The 20,888-nt window shown below is 40.7% G+C and overlaps 1 protein-coding gene and 1 long non-coding RNA gene across 2 annotated transcripts in view; one reads left to right on the top strand and one right to left on the bottom strand.

Annotated features, from left to right (window-relative positions):
• Positions 1-20,888, bottom strand: part of LOC146626133 (1-phosphatidylinositol 4,5-bisphosphate phosphodiesterase delta-3-A-like) — a 29,855-nt gene that overhangs the window by 701 nt on the left and 8,266 nt on the right. Inside the window, exons 6-14 of the mRNA XM_085361167.1 lie at positions 16,674-16,899; positions 15,724-15,925; positions 9,529-9,673; positions 6,745-6,897; positions 4,879-5,016; positions 4,632-4,785; positions 2,895-3,011; positions 2,549-2,727; positions 2,208-2,343 (exon numbers count right to left, since the gene is read on the bottom strand). Of these exons, the coding sequence (XP_085217293.1) occupies positions 2,208-2,343; positions 2,549-2,727; positions 2,895-3,011; positions 4,632-4,785; positions 4,879-5,016; positions 6,745-6,897; positions 9,529-9,673; positions 15,724-15,925; positions 16,674-16,899 (1,450 nt within the window). The remainder of the gene's footprint in view (positions 1-2,207; positions 2,344-2,548; positions 2,728-2,894; positions 3,012-4,631; positions 4,786-4,878; positions 5,017-6,744; positions 6,898-9,528; positions 9,674-15,723; positions 15,926-16,673; positions 16,900-20,888) is intronic.
• On the top strand, positions 11,678-12,859 carry LOC146626134 (uncharacterized). Its single transcript, XR_014906474.1, has 3 exons — positions 11,678-11,738; positions 12,541-12,688; positions 12,773-12,859. It is a non-coding gene; the product is annotated as an uncharacterized LOC146626134 (long non-coding RNA).

Below are 20,888 nucleotides of genomic sequence, written 5' to 3'. Positions count from 1 at the left end.
ACCTGAGCTACAGCCACCCAAAGTGATAGCGTTTCTAAGCTTTTATGCCTGGTGTAAAACTGAGCTGTCCACTTTTAATACAACCTAACATGATTCCGGAATAGAAATCACTGCATGGCTCAAGAACTGTTAGTGAACACCATTCATCACTGCATTTCCAAAGTTCAAACTTTACCATGCAAAGGAAATAAAGTAAATGAAAAAAAATCATAAGATGTCAGAACATAATTGAATTTTTCATCAGATGAAAAGTGTGATACTTAGGACACTCAAGTTTAACATTAGCTGTTATACACTCTCACACTGGTGACAATAACGGGAATAAATAAACATGTTTATTCATGTTTTCATGTGTTAGAGCCCTGATTGCAGTTCAGAAGCTGAGCTTTAAGGTGAGGAAGAGGACCACAGTTTATCCGTAGTTGCATTAACTCGCTATTAGTTTCTTTCACATTCTTACTTCTTCCATGGCTTCTTCTTCTGAGATGATAAAACATACAGTAGTTATAATTCTTAATATCTTGACACTCAAGGTGCAAAACTGAATTAAAAATTGGCTCCATGGCACACAAGCACCTATGAATTATCTTCTTCTCCACATTTAGCATATTACATACGTGGCCAGTCTCTAGCCACATACTTAGGCAGAATCGCAATTTCCATCTGACCCACTGTTTTAAACACTGCGCAACATGGTGATTTTTTACAAAAGCAGTATATGTAAATTTTATTGAGCAGAGGTGGCAAAAATACACATTGTTTACTTTAGTAGAAGTACAGATACTGGTGTTAAAAAATACTCTGGTAAAATTACTGATTCGATTTCTTTACTCAAATAAAGTGAAAAAGGATGAAATGTACTTGTAGTGGATCAGCATGGGGGAAAGAAACACAACTCATAATAATTTCCATTGTGCGCTCCAGTAGATTTTCTTTGTATACAGGGTGTGCTCAGCTGATCTGCTGCTGCTGCTGCTGAGGTTCACTGCTCTTTGCGGATTTACACAACTTAATTCAACAAGATGTAACCCAATATTTCATAAGCTATCTTGGCTTATTTCTAACCCCTGCACTAATATATACTGTTTATAATGTCTTTATACAAGACAGTATACAGGCGGTATGAAGGTGGAATTTAATGAATGAATCTAAGCATCATCAGTTATTGTAAATTAACACTGACCATGAACATCACAGCCACTGTGCATTCCTGTAAATTCCTCACAATACTGCTAAGCTAACCTGTTTATCCTGCACTAAACTGCAGAATATGTTCATGCAGCTTTTGAATAATATAATTGTAGTGTACCTCAATTTGTTTTGCAGGAAGTTTCACAATATGAAAATCATAACTTCACATCATACACAGATCCAAGATATTATTTAAAAATTAGGGCATGCCTAAGTTTTAATTTGCAGTTTATCAAATGCCAGTTGGAAAGTACACACGGTGTAACTTCAGCGAGCAGAAACACACAAAACATATAAGCTGTGCACAAACAGTGTGTTTGCTATTATTTGTTGAGCTGATAGAGAAGTTTCATTTGAAATTACCTGAGTTATTCCCTTTTTATGTACCCCTCCTGTGTAGTGCTAGCTTGACACTAAAGTACCGAGACCACAACGGACAGACATCTGCACCAAAAACACCACTTCAGCCCACTTTCACCCCTAGTTAGTAGGGGTTTAAACTGGTTTGATGTTTGGATTTTTTGACATTTTTATATATAAAGAGTAATAATTGTAATACCTCAAATTTGTTTTCATATTCTTATGGTCCTCATTTTTATTTTAGTTTAGATTATTTCTAGTTGCACAGGGGGAAAAGACATTATGGCCCAGTCTGTTTCCTGTAAATATTGCAGAATAGATAATAAAGTTGACTTCTTTTCTTCTAAACTTCTTTTATAAAGGTGGTCACATTTGCTGCTGATTGGCCACTACTTACTCTCTTAATTTTTCTGAAAGCAATAAAGGTGTTATTACTTTTTCATAGGTTGCCTCTGCATGTTAGCTTCATTTTTCTTAAATAAATAGTGATGTTGTACTATGTCCCAAAGAGAACCCACATGGGTACGAAATTATAACCTGTCACAATCAAACCCAGGAACCTCTTTCTGTGAGATGACAGGGCTAACAACTACACTGCCCTTAAAGCTGAAGCCATTCAACTATAAAATGATCTTTTATTGTAAAGACATATATACCATTGTTTTCAACATAATGCGTTTTCTTCTTATTGTTGTCAATAGGAGCGCCGTGGATCTCCACCCACACTTGTGGGTCCACAATGGAGCTGGGCTTATCCCATTCTGGTTTAGGCAGCTGCTGAGCTGAAATGACCTGGAATAACAACAAAGCAAGAGAGATCTTTATTTAATTAAAGTATCATTATAGATTGGAGAAGAAGAACCCACTCAAGAAATAGACAAATTTCTTTAATGGGAATCAATATTGAGGCAACTAGAGCTTTCTAAAATCGTTACAATAAGAAACATTTGGTCACCAAGCTTAAAATACTCCTAGACAGATTTAGTTTCCATCTTACCCGAACAGTGAGCATGACAGGTCTGTGGCCAGGACCTCCTCCCACATTCTCAGGATTGAAAGTACTGTCAGGCTGACACAAGAAGGCAGGTTTCAGAATGTACCCACACTCACCATTTTGCAGAAACCTGCCTTGGTTCAAATCCATCTGCTCACCAGGTGTCTGGAAGTTCAGAGCAACTGGAGAAAACAAAACATCAGTGTGAAGAGCTTGCAGGCCTCCCGAGACAATGTCCATTAGTCTACCCACTGGAGGCGCGAGTGTGGGAGAACAGTTAGTGACAGTTCTTTACTTTACTTTCTGTTTGCTTCTCTTAAAAATAGAACATATTAAAAAATGCTCTCACCAATTTGACAGCCTGCATTCCACATCTCCTGAGGGTTATAGTTGGAGGAATGGAGGCGCTGGCCTGAGGGGTAGATCCTGCTCAAGTGGTGACTGTTGTGACGAACAAAATACACCCCTGAATTTAGAGAACAAGAAAAGTTCAACACATTTTGCATTGTCGTTATGCTCTTGAATAAGGTACAGTCAACACAGGAATTTCTCTACCCAAATTCTAAGTTTATATAAACTTCTACATCTAGATTGCAGCACACAGTTCTGTGCACAAGTCTCTATCTTTAGATCTTGCTTGCTAGGTGCCCAGGCCTAGCCACGCACACACACTCACACACACACACACACACACACACACACACACACACACACACACACGCACGCACGCACGCACACACACACACACACACACACACACACACACACACACACACACACACACACACACACACACAGATATCCCAAGTTGATTCTGTTCTGTTGGAGAAACATTTTGACACTCATCCAAGTGACTTCTTCAGTCTCAGCTGACTGCAGGACTGCTGGCCTTTTAAACAAATAGGTTGTGAGGTCAGTTTGTCGATCATTAATATCCAAATTGTCATTACCACTGATAAACAACCACTGATCAAAGCACCATTCACAGAGAGTTGGGGAATGGCTGCAATCACAGCATTGTAAGATGGTGAAAGATGTACCCTTAGCCCCCTTACTCAATTTAGAGATGGTATTTCCCTTTTAATGTTAATGGCTTCCCTGACCACCCATTTAAACCAGTCCTGTACATCCTGTATCAGGATCTGTACATCTGTACATGCTCATCATTGAAAGAGTGGCGACCGGTCTATAAAGCAATATATATCCTTGGCCCTAATTTTTGTGTGAGGTGCATGAGGTGTTAATAGTGAGAATGACTATGTGAAAAGTAGAGTGCTATCAAAGTTGAGGGGACAGATGGGACATGAGTACAAGACTGCTGGTCAGCAGTGCAAAATCTACACCTTCCCCCCAATGTCTAAGGTGCATGTAACACTGAGAGGCAGACAGTAGTGATTGTCACCCCCTCTGCAGCCCCACCACCCAAGGAAAAGAGACTCTGGACCATTTCAACAGTGCCCCAGAACACGGTTGCACCCAAGGCCAGCACCCACCGACTCTACCACAAAGGATAGTGTAGCTAATGCAGACGGGAGGAGGCAGACCTTTTCTCCAAACTAATTTAATCTAGATTAAATTTCTATATTGCGTAATATACAAATCATTTTTTAATTTCCAATTCATAAGGATAATTTTATTATCGATGTATGGGGCAGTAAGGACTAGATGTGTTGTATATGGTTGAATATCTAATTCACTTATGTCACCTAAGATGCACAGTTTGGGTGAGGATGGGATGCACCAACTAAACCTAAATGGATAGGTCTTCAGAATATCCTCTGGTTAAAAATGAAATAACTGTACAACACAAATTAGAATGAAGGGTAAATTTAACTGGGAAGAATAAGATAAAGATAAATATATAAATTAAAGTTGAAAATAAAATAACTGTACAACAAAATACACAATACACAATATAGAACTATATAAGAATGTATGAAGAAATCTAAATATAAATAAATATATACACAATAACAGCAGCTGTACAAGTATTAACCGGAAATGAAGAATATAGTGACCAGTGTTGTGCAAAACCAAAGTCCAGAAAGTCATTTTACTCTAAAAGGCAAGTTTAGACGTGTCCTACCTGAGTCCTTAATATGTCTGAGTGCATCACTTTCGGAGAAAGATGACATGTTGGTTGCTGGACTTTTGGCAGCTTGTTCGAAGCTTTTAAAGGGAACACTGCAAGTGTACACAACCAGGTCTGATAGCTCCGGAGTTATCTTGGAGACGCCTGCCTGACATCACATGCACATACACAGAAACCAACTTAATTAGTCACCATCCAGAAGTGGTCAGAGGTACTGTTTCTAGGATAGTGTCGTACCAACCTTTTTATCCTCCTTCCTTCTGGGTTTCCCTTCTATGCGGCTGGTCTCCTCATCTGAGGAACTGAGGTCTGAAGAGCTGGACGAGCATTCCTCCAACCTCTCCTTCTTCCCCTTCACTAGGACTTTACCTTTAAGAGCCTACACACACACACACACACACACACACACACACACACACACACACACACACACACACACACACACACACACACACACACACACACAATGTTTGTTCTGGTGGCCCACATTAATAATAGAACATGTTTTAAAGAATATGTGTCTACTGTGCTCAGAATACAATCACCAGCTCTTCTCCGTTTGTACTCTTCCAACCCTTGCCGATGCCGGGATGTCCCTGATCCCACATCGCTTTGGAGTTCATCACTGGACTAGCCCCCTTAACAGGTAACCCAATTCTAACTATTGTAGACCATTTTTCTAAAGCAGCTAATTTCATCGCCCTGGCTAGGCTACGCTTTGTTCTGGAAACCACTCAACTCATCACTGACCATGTTTTCTGCCTGAATGTCATATCAGGCCACAGTCCCCACTTCCCGAGTTTGGAAAAAATTCTGTACTTCCCTCTGAGCCCAGTTCAGTCTCTGTTCTGGTTTTCACGCACAGAGTAATGGCCAGGCCGATAGGGCCAATCAGGAGATGGAGACCACCCTCCGCTGTGCTGCCACATCCAACCCTGCACACATTAACCTTTTCTGCCATTGGTCTTTCTCCTTTTGAGGCATTAGTGATCTGCCTATTGATCACGATAAGCGTTACATAATTTTCACCTAGTTAGACGCAGATTTTTCCTATCGTATAGAGAAGTTTTTCCTATTGTAAAGCTCTAAACATATTTGTTACACTTATACACTTGTGATACATGAAGGTAACTGCAGTTATAGCATAATCTTCCCAATAGAGCTCTCTGAGCAGTGCTCAAATTTTAGATAAAATTTAGTAATGTTCACAGACTGAAAACTGATTATAGGCCTAAATAATTGTCTCATGAAAGGGGCTACTTTCACATTTTTCTGTAATGCTTTTGAATATATTAAATTCTTACTGCATAACTATGTTACATGAGAAAAATGTCAAAGGGCTCTGAAAAAATCTCATGAGAGATAAAAGACACATGAAACATTTACTGCAAGTTTTCCCATACCAGGCTGAAACAAAGCTACAAATGTTCTAAGGTTTTACCAGAAGTATCAGAGGTCAGAACAAATGTATTTAATTGTATTAGTTTCAGTTATAATAAAAGATGGTAAGCAGTCTTACCAGCTGTGAAAAATACTGACAGCTGCCAGTGTTACACCTCAGCCTCCTAGTAATTATTGTATAAATGTAAGACTCCTAGGTGACTTCCTTCTTGAGTTACAGTATTCACAAGAATTTTAGAAAAATAGACCTCTGACCGTGAAGGTCCCCGAGATTCAAATTCATTTGAGGTTTTTAGTAAATGAACCTATGGCATTAATTTAAAAATCCTACGTCGCCATCTTTATCATGTTTTAAAGTTGGGTGTCTACGCCTGGCAGAGTGATGACGGTACCCTATCAGCCTTTTACAGCTGAGGATTAAAAACTGTAAAAGTGGTTGGAGACTGAAAAACTTTTATAGGCCATTGAAATCCAGCCAGCAATGTCCACCTGCCAATGAAAAGTATCAAGCACAATACATATATCTCTTTGTATGGATCATTTTTATCTTTATTAATCTGATGAAAACTGTAATTGTGAGAACAATCTACATGTGGTTTAATTAACCCAGGAATATTTACATGTCCCACATAAAGTTATGTTTGCTATCAGTGGATTTAGTAGTGCTAATGGGAACTGAACTTTCACTGATTACTTGACTACTTACCTCTGGGGAAGGCAAATTGTGGGAATCCAGGCCTTCAAGAGGCTTTGTTAGAAATTTGTCTCCCAGAATGGAGTGCAGATGTCTAGCCATAACTTTCTGCTGCTCCAGAGAGCAGTGGTTCTCCAAAGACAGGATTAGAGGGTAGGGAGAGGACTGGGACAGACACAATGTTGGAAAGTCAGTGAGAAAAGTATTTTCTGTAGACCAGAGAAAAATAAGGAAATTATCACTTGGCCTGTCAGCAAAATTGTCACTGTGGCTAATGTCGATTTATAACACACCTTCCTCTTGTGTTAGGGTTGGCACCAACCTGTTTTTAGGTTTTAAATGCATAGAAGTGCTATTTAAATTTGTTTATTGCATCAAGCCTTTTTGACTTTGTCAGGAACCTCAATTTAAACAAAATAAAATAAAAAAAAATTTCACAAAATTACAAAATGCTTTGGCAAAAGTTATGACTTTTGTGTTGTTAGGGTCGGTTCTGACCCAGTTAAAATGTAAGATTATGAAATAATCAGTGCCAAAACTAAAATCATAAACACACTGAGCTCACTAACACTGTCGGAGAGAAGTTAGGGGCTTCTCTGTCTGTTTGTCTCCTCAGAACAAACAGCCCCTTTTATCCCTACTGCTTGATTGAAAAGGTAATCCAGATGGAAATGTATAAAAATGTAAGACATGTAAAGATGTTGGTGACATGCAGAGTATACATCTCTGGTTTGCAGCATGCAAAAATGAGAAGATTTACAATAAGCCAAGTTCTGCATCATATCTTTGAATAGAATTAGCCAGAAGACACAAAACAGCATAGCAATATGGACAAGCCAGTTTCTGAGGAGCTGGATGATAGAGAATGTCAACCACGGGATACAACAAAGATACATCTGATAAGTCTGATGAGGAGGTCACAGGTGCTGAAGCTGCTTCTGTTCTGCTGAAACATACAAATCCAAAAGTGGTCACATCTCTTGGAGTGCAGTATCTCCTGGCTTGCATGGCAGGGCCACTGCTGAAAATGTCACCAAAATGACCCCTGGGATTACCAGGTGTGCCGTGACAAGAATACGTGACATCAAGACATGTTTTCATTTGTTATTGATTTCACCACTTTTCCTAAAAGTCATTATTGCTATTACAATGCTTTAAAGAAAAAACAGTCCATGGCAACATTTGGAATGTCACCTCTGGGAATATCTGGATGCTTATATTGGTGCATTATAAACACTGATAGTTTCTGGATGCATCGCCAGGCAGAATCTTTTTCTTTTGAATGGTATTAAAAGTCCTCAGATTTGACAACAGTGGTACTAGAGCAAAAACTGACAAGCTTGCCCCATCAGAGATGTATGGGAGAGATTGGTGCATCTCCTTCCACTGATGTTCAACCCAGGGCAGAGGTGACAGCAGATGAACATTTTGTCCCTTTCATGGAAAAATGCTCTATCTGGCAACATAACACCAGCCAGACTGGAAAAAAAGACACAGAAATCCATGCATAGCTGATGCAAAAACTGCAATGCACAGAATCTACAGACTTACACAGACTAATGTGCAATTAGTATCCCTGTGAAAAATCAAGGAAAACTTCTAATCCTTAATATGATTACTGGACTGCGAGGACACGTGACAATATCATGTGCGACAATTTCTTTACCATCTATGACCTTGGATAAGGACTTCAGGAAGAAACTTACCATGGTGAACACAATAAAACGAAGGCAAGCAAAACAAAAAAACTTGAACTGACCCCTGAAGGACAGGGCTCCACTTTCTTTAAAATGTGCTTTATAGAGACAACCATTGTTGTTTAATACTGTCCCCAAAAAACTCTCCAACTAAATATGTATGCATTAAACTGACCTGTAACACCACAGATCTTACAATAGTTAATAACATTAAAATAAAGAATAAATAAAACAAATTATTTTAGAGATATATTCTAGTAGTTGTAATTAATAGTAAGGTAACATAAAAAATCTCTTGAGGTTCAGTTTACCATTTTTTTCGATTGAAAAGGTATCCTGTAAAAAAGCCCTGTGGGCCACATTAAAACCAATCTTTTCATAGATAAGGAAGCTGAAGAAGGTAACCAACAGGTAACAAACAAATTGGATGATAAATTATTGTTTTGAGGGTATCGTTTTGGCTGATTTGAGGCACGGTCAAAACTGACACGTTAACATAAGAGACAGTAACAGAAAGCTAACACAAGAGGAAGGACAAGCAGTAAAAATCAAAGAACATATACAGCAGCAGCATCTATATCTATATATCTCAAGACATAAGTCAAATCATCAGAATGGACAAACATATATTTACCATCACTAATGATGCATTCAGATGAGCAAAACTAGCTTCTAGAAGTCATTCATGATGGTTCCAAATATATAACTATATATATACATATCTGAACATTGAGAATGTCAGCACAGTGTTAGCATTTGAAGCTTCTGCTGATTGTGTGAGGAATTGTTTTTGGCTCATTGTGGTCTCTTTAATGTCAGGTAATCAAGGTAAGAATTCTATAATCTGTGGACTAAAGCAGCATCTATACAGGAAGCAATCTGATTATTGAGCATTACTTTGCAGCTGATGGTTGGTTGTTAGAACACATTCAAGGCTCCAATTAGCTAGTTAACCCTCTAATATATTTACACTACTGTAATAAGTCAGTCAATGACATCTGCAGTAGTTGCTTAGATTGTTTGAAATACCATACTACACAATTTCTACAGTAAGATTTCATTTTCTGCAGAGAACTCTTGGTTACAGTGAAGTACTCACTTTGAAAGCATACTCATTGATAGTCTCAATTACTTCAACAAAGGGCACTTTGGAAGTAAGTGTGTGTCCATGATAGATAACTGGTTCTCCTTTGTCTCCATCCCAACAGTCCAGCTCCACACACCGACAACCATGTTTTAGAGCTCTAAGAGACAAATTCAAGCTTTGTGAGTAAAGGTGTACCTTGGGTTAAGAAAAAATTACATCTTAAACACCTTTTATTACATATTTCTGAAGTAAAGTAAATTTAAAGTAACTTAAAAAAATTATGGCATTTAATTACTTTTTGGACAAATGTAACATCAACATATGACTGTTCTAAGCATATCAAATCCTATAACAAAGTACATAAAGGCAAAATGGCTATATAGTATTTTGTAGAAGAGATTGCTTTTGAAAATTTATATCTGTGATCTTTTTGGCTAATGTTACTTGCATACTTGCATGCCTGCTTACAATGAATATTTGCCAGCTATCTGACATTTTCCATTTTCCACCTACTTCATCAGTAAACAATACAAATGGTGCACCTGTCACGACCTGCGGGATCGGCAAGGCGCTGATCATAATCTCCCCACTCCTGGCTCTCCTTTTCTATCTCTCTCTCCCCCTCTCTCCCTCTCTCTCCTGTTTGGCCGGGGCGGAACTCATGGCGGCTTCACGCCCTCGGCCCACGCCTTCCTGGATTGGGAACACCTGGGCCTCATCAGACCAGCTGGTATTTTAGAGGGAGGAGGTCAGCTGTTCAACGCTGGATTGTTGTGAGGACTCTAGTCAGTACACGTCGAGCCCAAGTTTCCCATGCCTCCGCCTCAGAAAGTTAACGTGTGTCTCTGTGTTCTAGATTCCCCGGACCCGTCCCCGTGTTTCCCCGTGTGGAGTGTGGAAGGAGTGACTGGTCACTAGCGGAGAGAGAAAGGTTGGCGTGAGCGCGTGTGTGATTCCCCTGTTTTCCCTGGAACCCTGCCTCTCACATCTTGTTTAAAGCACTATCCTGGCACTGTCTGTAAATACACTTGGTGGAGATCTTGTAAATAAACCGTCTCTGTTAAAACACAACTCCGGAGTCCTGCGAGTGGATCCTCAGAGCAACCCGTGACAGCACCATCAGATTCACGCGGAATAGCTGAGTTATAGCTGGCTGGCTAACTGTATCTTGTTTGGTTAAGTTATACTTAGTAAAAGTATGCGTGAGTGGAATTATCTGGCTTGCCAAATTAACTCACCAGCTGTAATGCGCCATGACTTTAACTTATGTATAATGTTGAACAATGCCATGGTATAAACATTTCTACACTAAAGTATAATTGCCAACATGGGGTTGGTTAGCCAGCTAGTTAAAACTTGTACATGTGGGTTCATTTGTCAATGGTAACTTTTGTTAACAGTACCAAATTCCCAGGTATATACACCAACATTATGACCACCTGCCTAATATTGTGTTTATACCCTTTTGCTCACAGAAAAGCTCTGACCTGTTGAGGACTCCATTGCACCCCTGAAGACACGTTGCAGTATCTGGCACCAAGATTTTAGCAACAGATCGTTTAAGTCCTGCAAGTTGTCAGTTGTGGCCTCAATGGATTGGGCTTGTTTGTCTAGAACATTCCGAAGTTGGATTGAGATCTGGGGAATTTCTGAGGTCAGTATCTTGTCCAAGGACACTTTGGCATGCAACCAGAGACCAACCTTCAAATTAGCAGACCACCTGCTCTACACTCAAAAAACAGATTCAGGTCCTCCTTTCAAAGAACACATGCAAATTATGTTAGTTGTTCACAAATGCAATTTAAAAATACCAAATTAATTTGATTTTCTTTGTGTAAACCTAAAATTATTCAAAACCAGCAGAGGCTGATTCTGAACACAAAATGAATGAGTTTGTTGGGGCACTGGGGGTAGGAGGAGTACATTTTTGCACTTAAGTATTTGTAAACTCAAAGAAATCAATTCAAGCCCCTCTTTAAGCTTAAACATTATTTTTAATCTCATTCAACGCAAATGTAGCACTCCAGCGTTACTGCAATTATTATTCGTGTGGTGAACCTAAATTATTTTCTCTCAAAGCAGTCTTTGTCACAAGAACACAAAGTTACTGAGTTACACAACGGTCCGCCTTCTTTGAAAATTTTGCGCTCTTTCAGGATCACCTAAATGAATCCAGCTGCTCTTGGCCTCTCTGTACTTTTTGGATAAAACTACACCTTCAGGTAAGGTAACATATTATTTTTCCATATATCCAATTGTGTATTTCTTTATCAGCTAAATCTATAATGCTATTTATCATAGAAGCTTGTAACAGTTGTTTTTTGAACTTTTGGTGGTGCTACCATTCTCTTCTCTGCTTGAATACTATTTTTTTTTTGACAATATAGCCAGGTCTTTTCAAAAGTGCCTTGTTTTAGAGGAGAAATTGTGTAGCTGCCAACTTTTAAGTCGGAGCGTGTGCTAGCTTATTAGCAGCTAGCCATTGTGCTCAATGAAAGATGATGTCCTATAGCTAACTTCTTTTTTACTGTTTTCTTTTTATAATTTAAAAATGTGATATTCTGTGTTTATTATTATATGCCATTTTCTAGTAGAAAGTATCGTTTTGAGGTGTCTTTAAAAGCACTACATAGTTTACTGAGGGTGCTACCAAAAGCGAACCATGTGGCCGGAAGAGTAACTGCAGGCAGCACAATGCGCACTCCCATGACGTTCAAACCTATTTCTTATTATAAAAGATTTCGGCTACGTCCACACTTACACTGGTATTTTTGAAAACGGAGATTTTCCGTTTTCGTTTTAAAAAATAATCCCGTCCACAGGTAAACGCAAAAATGAAGGAAAACGCTGCTAGGAACATGCCAAAGCAACAGGTGGCGATATATTCCTAAACTCAGCTAAAAACAGTTTAGGTCTTGACAAACTTCACTGATGGTTCAAATGTTTAGCAACTTTCAGTGTGTTGATTCAGCAGTCTGTATTTAAACTTCTAGTTTATTATATTTGTGTATGTTTTATTTCCAGGTGAATGCAGAGTTCCTGCAGATCACTACAAAACCCCTGCAGGCGAAGTTCTTGGCTCAGCTGGACAATTTAACAGACAAGCTGATGCAAAATTTTCAGGGGAGCAAAGGGCCAAAAGATCAAGGATATCATGGCGATCAGTAGTTTGGTCGGTACTAATGATAAACCCATCAATTAAATGCAATCAATCAATTCCATTTTTTTCACCATTTTTTTTCCACCCTTGCATTAGTATGATGACATCGACATAAAGAGGGAGCATACTCTTAAAAGCCTGGTGATCTACTTTAATGAAGATCCAGACCTACTGTTCAAGGAGTATCTGGTACGCTTATCACACCTTCTTTTCTAGATTCAATTTGAGTTAGGTTCATCGCACACAAAATCCTCATATATTCAAAAGAGACAATATAATTGTGAAATAGTATTATTCTTAATAGTCATTGTTGAAACTTGCACTGGAGAGCACTTTTTAAGGGGATAGTTTCAGCAAAAATTCAATTGTTCATTCTTTTGGTGCTGCCATGTAGGTATCTACTGCCTCTATAAACACAGTAAATGTGGACAAAACATTCATCCATTTTCTGTCAGTGTTTCAATTCAGTTTATTTATATAGCGGTATATCACAACAACAGTCATCTCAAGGCACTTCAGAAAGTAAACACTCCAGTGGAGTTCAGTTTATTATGCCAATTAGTAAAAAGTCTTCATTATAAGGAACACAGCAGATTGCATCAAGACACTAACTAGTGTCACTGCCATTACAGCAATCTCCTGGTTTCAGGAATAATGTGCATAAAACAAGCTGTTTCAAAAGGTTCCCAATTGTGATGAAATAAGGGAAATTGACCCAGCCCACACACACACACACACTGATAGACACTGGAGGAGCTCCTGCTCTATATCAAGCCCCTCCCAAAGGGAGGTACATAATACCTGAACCCAAACTATTGATAGGAAACAGATTGACGGGTTTTATTTATGTTTGGAGTGTTTATAGAGGCGGTAGAGACCTATGTTTCAGCACAAAAGGATACAAAAGCTGAGTTTTGCATAATATGTCCCCTTCCAAGTGACAGAGCCCTTAAACCTGAAACAACCTGTTTTTCAGACCTCCTCCACTGAGGATGAACGGTTGAGGTCCACTGCAGCAACTGTCACTGTATTTACACCATCAGAAGAGAAGGGATTCAGGAGCCAGAGGATGTTGGAGTTGTCATTGAAGGTACTACAGTTATGAACAACCTCGGTAGTGTCATCATGGCATTCATCGTCCTCTTTGGACTGATTTATGCACTTGATCTGAGCTATCCAAATGACCACAAGTACACTTTTGAGTTCTGTCAGAAGATTTTGATGAATCTGGATGGACAAAGGCTCAGTACAAAGATGCAGCAAATGAAAATGAAGATGTTTGCTTAGGCAAACAAGACCCAGCACAAAAGTTGATTTTGGCCTTTTTATATCTTTTGTTCAAACTGTGACCTTTTTTTCTTTCTTTTTTTTTGGCCAAATGGAAGTTGTCTATTTTTGTCTGCTGTTATGTTGTGAGTGATGTGACCTTTCATCTGTACTACTATAGATGGATGAAAGGACTGGGGATTTAGCTCAGAAAAAGTTTCATGGTTGTAACCACCATTTTCTTTTTGATTGCTTTTGGGATTTGCAAAGGTAATAGAAAAATGTTGACAAGTTTTGTGTCTTCCAGTGTTTTAAAGTTGGTCTTCCCGTTCTTATAAGCTTGTAAATGTTTACATGTAATTGGTTTTGGAGAAGTAAAGTTGAAAGATTTTTCTTTTATTAAAATACCTCCCCCTTGGTAACAGAAAAATGTTCGTCATGAAAACACACACACACACACACACACACACACATATATATATACACACACACATATATATATATATATATATATATATATATACATATATATATATATATATATATATATATATATATATATATATATATACATATATATATATATATATATATATATATATATATATATATATATATATATATATATATGTGTGTGTGTGTATTTATGTATTGTTGGGTTGTTTCAAATCTTCAGTGACTGCCATACTATGGTGTGAATTGCAATGTTTAGTAGGTTATCATTGTGAATTTGCAAGTGTCACTATAAATATATACAATGATTCTGAAGTGAAATCTGATTTTACAGATTCCAGTTTGTTTTCAGTATTGCCTAGTAGTACAGAGGTGTGTGCTATTCAGATTTGACATTCATTACAAATGTACGTCAGCACTTTTTTGTGAGCACTTTGATTTTTGTTAAGGTTGATTTGACCATGTGACATGTATGTTTATTTACAAAATATTCTGTTTCTGCTTTTAATTCAAGTGAATAAACCTGAGTTGTAAAAACAAATTCATTTTGTCATTATTTTAATAATTAAATTAGTTTTCTGGTAATGAAAATTATGATTTAGTTGAACTCAAAATAATGATTTCAATGCAATGAAAATCTAGCTCAAGTGAATGACATTGTATTGAGTTGGACCAACCAAAACCTTTCACATCATTTTAATGTACTTTTTTTCATTTTAGCAGTATTTACGAAATTGTGTTCTACTGACTCAATTTAATTGAATTGTCATGATGTATGTAGATTAGGTTGGACCAAAATAGATGTATTACGTGGAAAACCTGCCATCAGTCCAATTGAGTTCATCCAATGACTTATTTTTTTGAGTGTACCTCCTAAGCTACAGCCACCCAGGATGAAGTGATAGTCGTGACAGTCTTTTTCACTTCACTTGTCAGTGGTCATAACAGCTGAGAACAATTCTGAGAACAGAGCAGATATGCGAAGAAGCACTACGTAGTTTATCCACCTATTCCTGACACTAATCTTGATCTGAGTTATGATGTCAGTGGGCTTAGCTAGGCAGCCCAGACAACGCCATCCAGCTGTTTATAGGGGACTGACAAGTACTGCTGCATTTTGTGTGTTATGATTGGTTTTTACAAAAATTCTAATTCACCTTGTTCAGAATTTTGTGAGACAATTTAAAGTATAATAATTTAGTACAAACCTCTCCTACAATAATAATAGTATACTGCCTTTGTCAATAATAGTGAAATAGGTAGGTTACCAAATTAATAAATGTATTTGCACACGGCCTAGTTCACAATCACTGCCCTGTTGCTGTTACCGTATGTAAGGCTCTGTGCTGCTGTTCCCAGTCAGCTGGTCCTTAGTGAGGTAGGTGTTGTGGGACGAGGAGATGAAGTAGTGCGACAGTGGGTGTGCCATGTCTTGGTAAACTCTAGCGTGTTCTGGGTTAAACACACAGTTTTCCTTTGACAACATGTACATGGTGAAACCATTGGGAGTCATGAAGCTATTCTTCTGGGCTGCAATGGGCAAAGAGAAACAAAGTTTAAAAAAATAGGGTATTAAATAAACATCATTTTTATTCTTATAATTAAAAATAATAATAAAAATGCCTTAATTTTTTGTAGCACAGAAACAGAGGGGGAAGACATTCAGAAGGGATGCGACTGGCCAGGAATCAAACTGGTTGACTGGTTGCTGATGTATCCATGTAGACTGCATCCTCTTCACTCATTTACAGCTTTTCAACTCTTTTTATATCAGTCTGAATTAATCTTCATGTGCCTATGATTAGTCAATTGATACCAGGAAAATACAGTAGACACACAGAGGAGCAGTCTGGAGCAGCCTATGTATACTCAGTATACACAGACTATTCTATAAAGACTTGAATCTCCTTCAGGTCTGATGTAAACTGAAACACTTCAGCTTATCTGATCACTTACCTCATCAATCCTTGTGTTTTCATTTGCTCTAGCCAGAATGTGTTACTGCTTATCCCTCAGACAGACTGGGAATAAATATAGAATTACCCCATCCCATTGTGATATTCTGTTCTGTCCTATTAGACATCTATGTGAAATGTTGTCAGGTCAGACTTGGTGTATGAATCTTTGAGTTGTGGCCAAACTGTGTTTTCCAGTCAAAATGTCCTTTGTACCACAAACTTCATCCTTTAGCACAGCTGAATATTTGTCAGGTAAGCTTTGCTATTTTTAAAGTATTTTAATTCTCCAATCTTATAATTTATTGTTACTAGTACCGTACCCCACTCATTAAGTTCATAGGTGAGTATGAGGCTTTGGGCATGAACGAGTGAGGCATCCTCCCCCTGGTCCTTTAGGAAATCCCTCAGGTCCACAGCTGAAAGCACACAGCCATTTGCAGAGTAGCGAATGAATATGATGTCCAGTTCTGGCCTTCGTAACAACTCCCTGCAGAAAACTTCAATCTCTCCATGATCGAGACGACCGTCACCTGACTGGTCACATTTCTATCAGAAAGACGGAAATAATAGCAGTTTGTTAATGTGCAAATAGAACATGATTTGCTGTGGGGGTGTTATCTCTACCCACTTTTGGTCTATATATCCCTGTATCTGCTATATTATTTTTTATCCCTGGTGGGGATAGCTACGTAAAAATCCAGTGTTGTGAAAAAGTGAGCAGTGCCTAACCGGTCCAGGAGCTCATCGACCTGGGGCATCGGATAAGGATATTCCACACAGAACCATACAGACCCATCTTTCTTCACCACAAGAACTAGGGGGCTACACCACACACTGTTTGACTCTTCTATCACTCCTATTTTCAGCAATTCTCTCAACAATTTGCCTCTTGCTCAGGTAACCTGTAGGGCTGTAAACACACCGCCATGCCAGGTCGCTCTATGCATGCCTATGCAAAATGGTGCTCTATGAGCGAAGTATGACGTGCAGAGGTGAGAACACATCTGCAAAACGCTGTTGGATACACCAACATCCACTCTCTGGCCCTGTGTGAGATGTTTATTACAATGGAGAGAGGCAGGAATGTTTGAATTTGGCATCTCTGGCCCCAATTCATCTCTCTCCTCTCCTGGTTTAGATTTCATGCCCAATAATTTGTACAGCTATTTAAGTGTGTGAGACATGAATGACCTGCCCTGGTCAGTCAGGAATCTCTTTTGGGCTGCCAACTCAAGAGATGCCCTGAACAGCGCCTGCGCAACACTCTTTGCAGAGATGGTGCCCAGCATCACTGCTTCCGAGGGTTGCTTTGCATAATCCACCATAACTAATACAAAGCGATAGCCACGTACCCTTCGGTGAAATGGCCTGATGAGGTCCATGCCAATGCGCTCAAACGGCACTTCCATTATTGGTAGTGGGCAAAAAGGTGCTTTTACGATAGCTGGCTGGTTAACCAGCTAACATTCCTTGCATGACGCATACCATCAGCGCACATCTGCTCAGGCCTGGCCAATAAGATTGGGCTATTATTCGCTCCAGAGGTTTATCATATCCCATATGCCCTGCAATGGGGTTATAATGAGCCGCCTGGAAAATAATTTCTCGACGGCTTTTCAGCACCAACAACTGGGTGTACTCCTCCTCTGTGTGAGTGTCACAACTCACTTGATAAAGCCTATTGTTCAATAATACAAAGTGTGGGTAGGCCTGCGCAGCTTCAGGGCACACCAGGTGACCATCAATTTCTATCACTTGGTCGAAGGCTGAGTGTGGGGTGTCATCATAAGACTGCTCCAGTGGGAAATCTCCCCTCGGGTGAATCACTGGTGCCGGCGGATCCTCCCTAGAAGTACATGTCACCGCTGAATGCCGCGCAGACACTACGTGCTACTGCACTGTAAAATATTGTGTGATATTTGTGAATGCTCCCATGCACACACTTAACCGCACTTTGCTTCCAACAATGCTCTGGGGTGAACCAAGCTTTGATGCACGAGGGTCTGCGTACAGACCATGTCCACCAAAGTCTGGTGTATATCTCCTTGACACCTTACTAATATGCGGTAAGTCTGGTTGGGCCCAGAACACCCGCCTGACCTCCATCAGTGGACACTCCCGTTGCAGGTGTCCCGGCTGCCTGCGCCACCCCCTGTGGCTCGGGTGCCTGTTGTTGCTCGGCTCCGGGTTGGCAGGTTCGCTAGGACAGATTTGAGGACTGCAGGGGCGGAGGTCGCTCCGCTGGGGCTGGGCCAGGGGGCCTCCTCCTCGACGCAGTTACCGGCGGTTGCCTGCTGACCAGTTGGTGATCTTCAGCCAGGGCTGGTAACAGCGGACCATGTCGCCTCTCTGGGCAGCCCCTCCACAAACTGCTCCAGGACAATCATTGAGAGCATCCACGCCTCGCCCTCTGATGGCTCGGGCTGCAGCCATCTCATCGCGGCATTGTGCAGCCTACTAGCCCAGGCGAACAGCTGATCCCCCGCCTGCCACAAAACCGCCTGCAATGGTCCTCTGGGGAGAGCCCAGGCGAACGTCCTCAAAACGCCCCCCTGACACAGGGGGGTAGGATCACGGCCGCCGTCTGGGCCACTCCGGATAGCAGCAGCAGTAGCCGCGGAACCCACTCCACAGCAGGCCACTGGCATGCCTCAGCACTAACCTGGAACGCCTCCATGAGGACCTGGGGATCATCCCCGTCCCCTTTCCGGTGCATGGCCACCATGAGAGGAGGGGATCGCAGCGGTGCGGCTGCCCTGTCCAGTCTCTCCCGCACACTTGTTTGTTGCTCTGCCTGAGCCCAAAGCTCATTCAGCTGGTCTTTGTGCACTGCTGCCTGCTCTTGGTGCATCACTATATCTGCCAAGTAGGTGCAGCAGCTGCACAGGTGCCGCAGACTGCGGGACCACCACTGTGAAATGAATGGACCCCACGTAGCCTCAGGTGACAGTTTTATGGTGTTATTAACAATACGTTATCCTTTTTCCTGACGTCAGGAGGTCAGCTTTTCAGCTGCTTCTCCACTCCACACTCAGCTCCTCTCTTGAGCCCCTGCGTCACTGAAATAGGGACAGTCTGATTACTGAGTGGCAGCAGCCACCCTGGCACTGCCCCTCGAGCCCACTTAACCACCCCCACACTGCAGCGGAGCCAGAAGCAACACCCCCGCCATATGCACACTCCAAGTGTGGGATGAATAACTAACCCAAATTGAGGAGTCTACAGTGGCTTGCAAAAGTATTCGGCCCCCTTGAACTTTTCCACATTTTGTCACATTACAGCCACAAACATGAATCAATTTTATTGGAATTCCACGTGAAAGACCAACACAAAGTGGTGCACACGTGAGAAGTGGAACAAAAATCATACATGATTCCAAACATTTTTTACAAATAAATAACTGCAAAGTGGGGTGTGCGTAATTATTCAGCCCCTGAGTCAATACTTTGTCGAACCAGCTTTTGCTGCAGTTCCAGCTGCCAGTCTTTTAGGGTCTGTCTCTACCAGCTTTGCACATCTACAGACTGAAATCTTTGCCCATTCTTCTTTGCAAAACAGCTCCAGCTCAGTCAGATTAGATGGACAGCGTTTGTGAACAGCAGTTTTCAGATCTTGCCACAGATTCTGGATTGGACTTAGATCTGGACTTTGACTGGGCCATTCTAACACATGGATATGTTTTGTTTTAAGCCATTCCATTGTTGCCCTGGCTTTATGTTCAGGGTCGTTGTCCTGCTGGAAGGTGAACCTCCGCCCCAGTCTCAAGTCTTTTGCCGACTCCAAGAGGTTTTCTTCCAAGGTTGCCCTGTATTTGGCTCCATCCATCTTCCCATCAACTCTGACCAGCTTCCCTGTCCCTGCTGAAGAGAAGCCCCCCCCAGAGCATGATGCTGCCACCACCATATCTGACAGTGGGGATGGTGTGTTCAGAGTGATGTGCAGTGTTAGTTTTCCGCCACACATAGCGTTTTGCATTTTGGTCTCATCTGACCAGAGCAGCTTCTTCCACATGTTTGCTGTGTCCCCCACATGGCTTGTGGCAAACTGCAAACGGGACTTCTTATGGTTTTCTGTTAACAATGGCTTTCTTCTTGCCACTCTTCCATAAAGGCCAACTTTGTGCAGTGCACCACTAATAGTTGTCCTATGGACAGATTCCCCCACCTGAGCTGTAGATCTCTGCAGCTCGTCCAGAGTCACCATGGGCCTCTTGGCTGCATTTCTGATCAGCGCCCTCCTTGTTCGGCCTGTGAGTTTAGGTGGACGGCCTTGTCTTGGTAGGTTTACAGTTGTGCCATACTCTTTCCATTTCTGAATGATGGCTTGAACAGTGCTCTGTGGATGTTCAAGGCTTGGGAAATCTTTTTGTAGCCTAAGCCTGCTTTAAATTTCTCAATAACTTTATCCCTGACCTGTCTGGTGTGTTCTTTGGACTTCATGGTGTTGTTGCTCCCAATATTCTCTTAGACAACCTCTGAGGTGTCACAGAGCAGCTGTATTTGTACTGACATTAGATTACACACAGGTGCACTCTA

The sequence above is a fragment of the Diplotaxodon limnothrissa genome, linkage group LG8 (genome assembly GCF_057381915.1).
Source record: "Diplotaxodon limnothrissa isolate DT_005_m linkage group LG8, D_limnothrissa_male_GT1.1, whole genome shotgun sequence".
Taxonomy (NCBI): Eukaryota; Metazoa; Chordata; class Actinopteri; order Cichliformes; family Cichlidae; genus Diplotaxodon; species Diplotaxodon limnothrissa.
The sequence above is the reverse complement of the archived record's forward strand: the minus strand, read 5'-3'. Positions and strand labels throughout refer to the sequence as shown.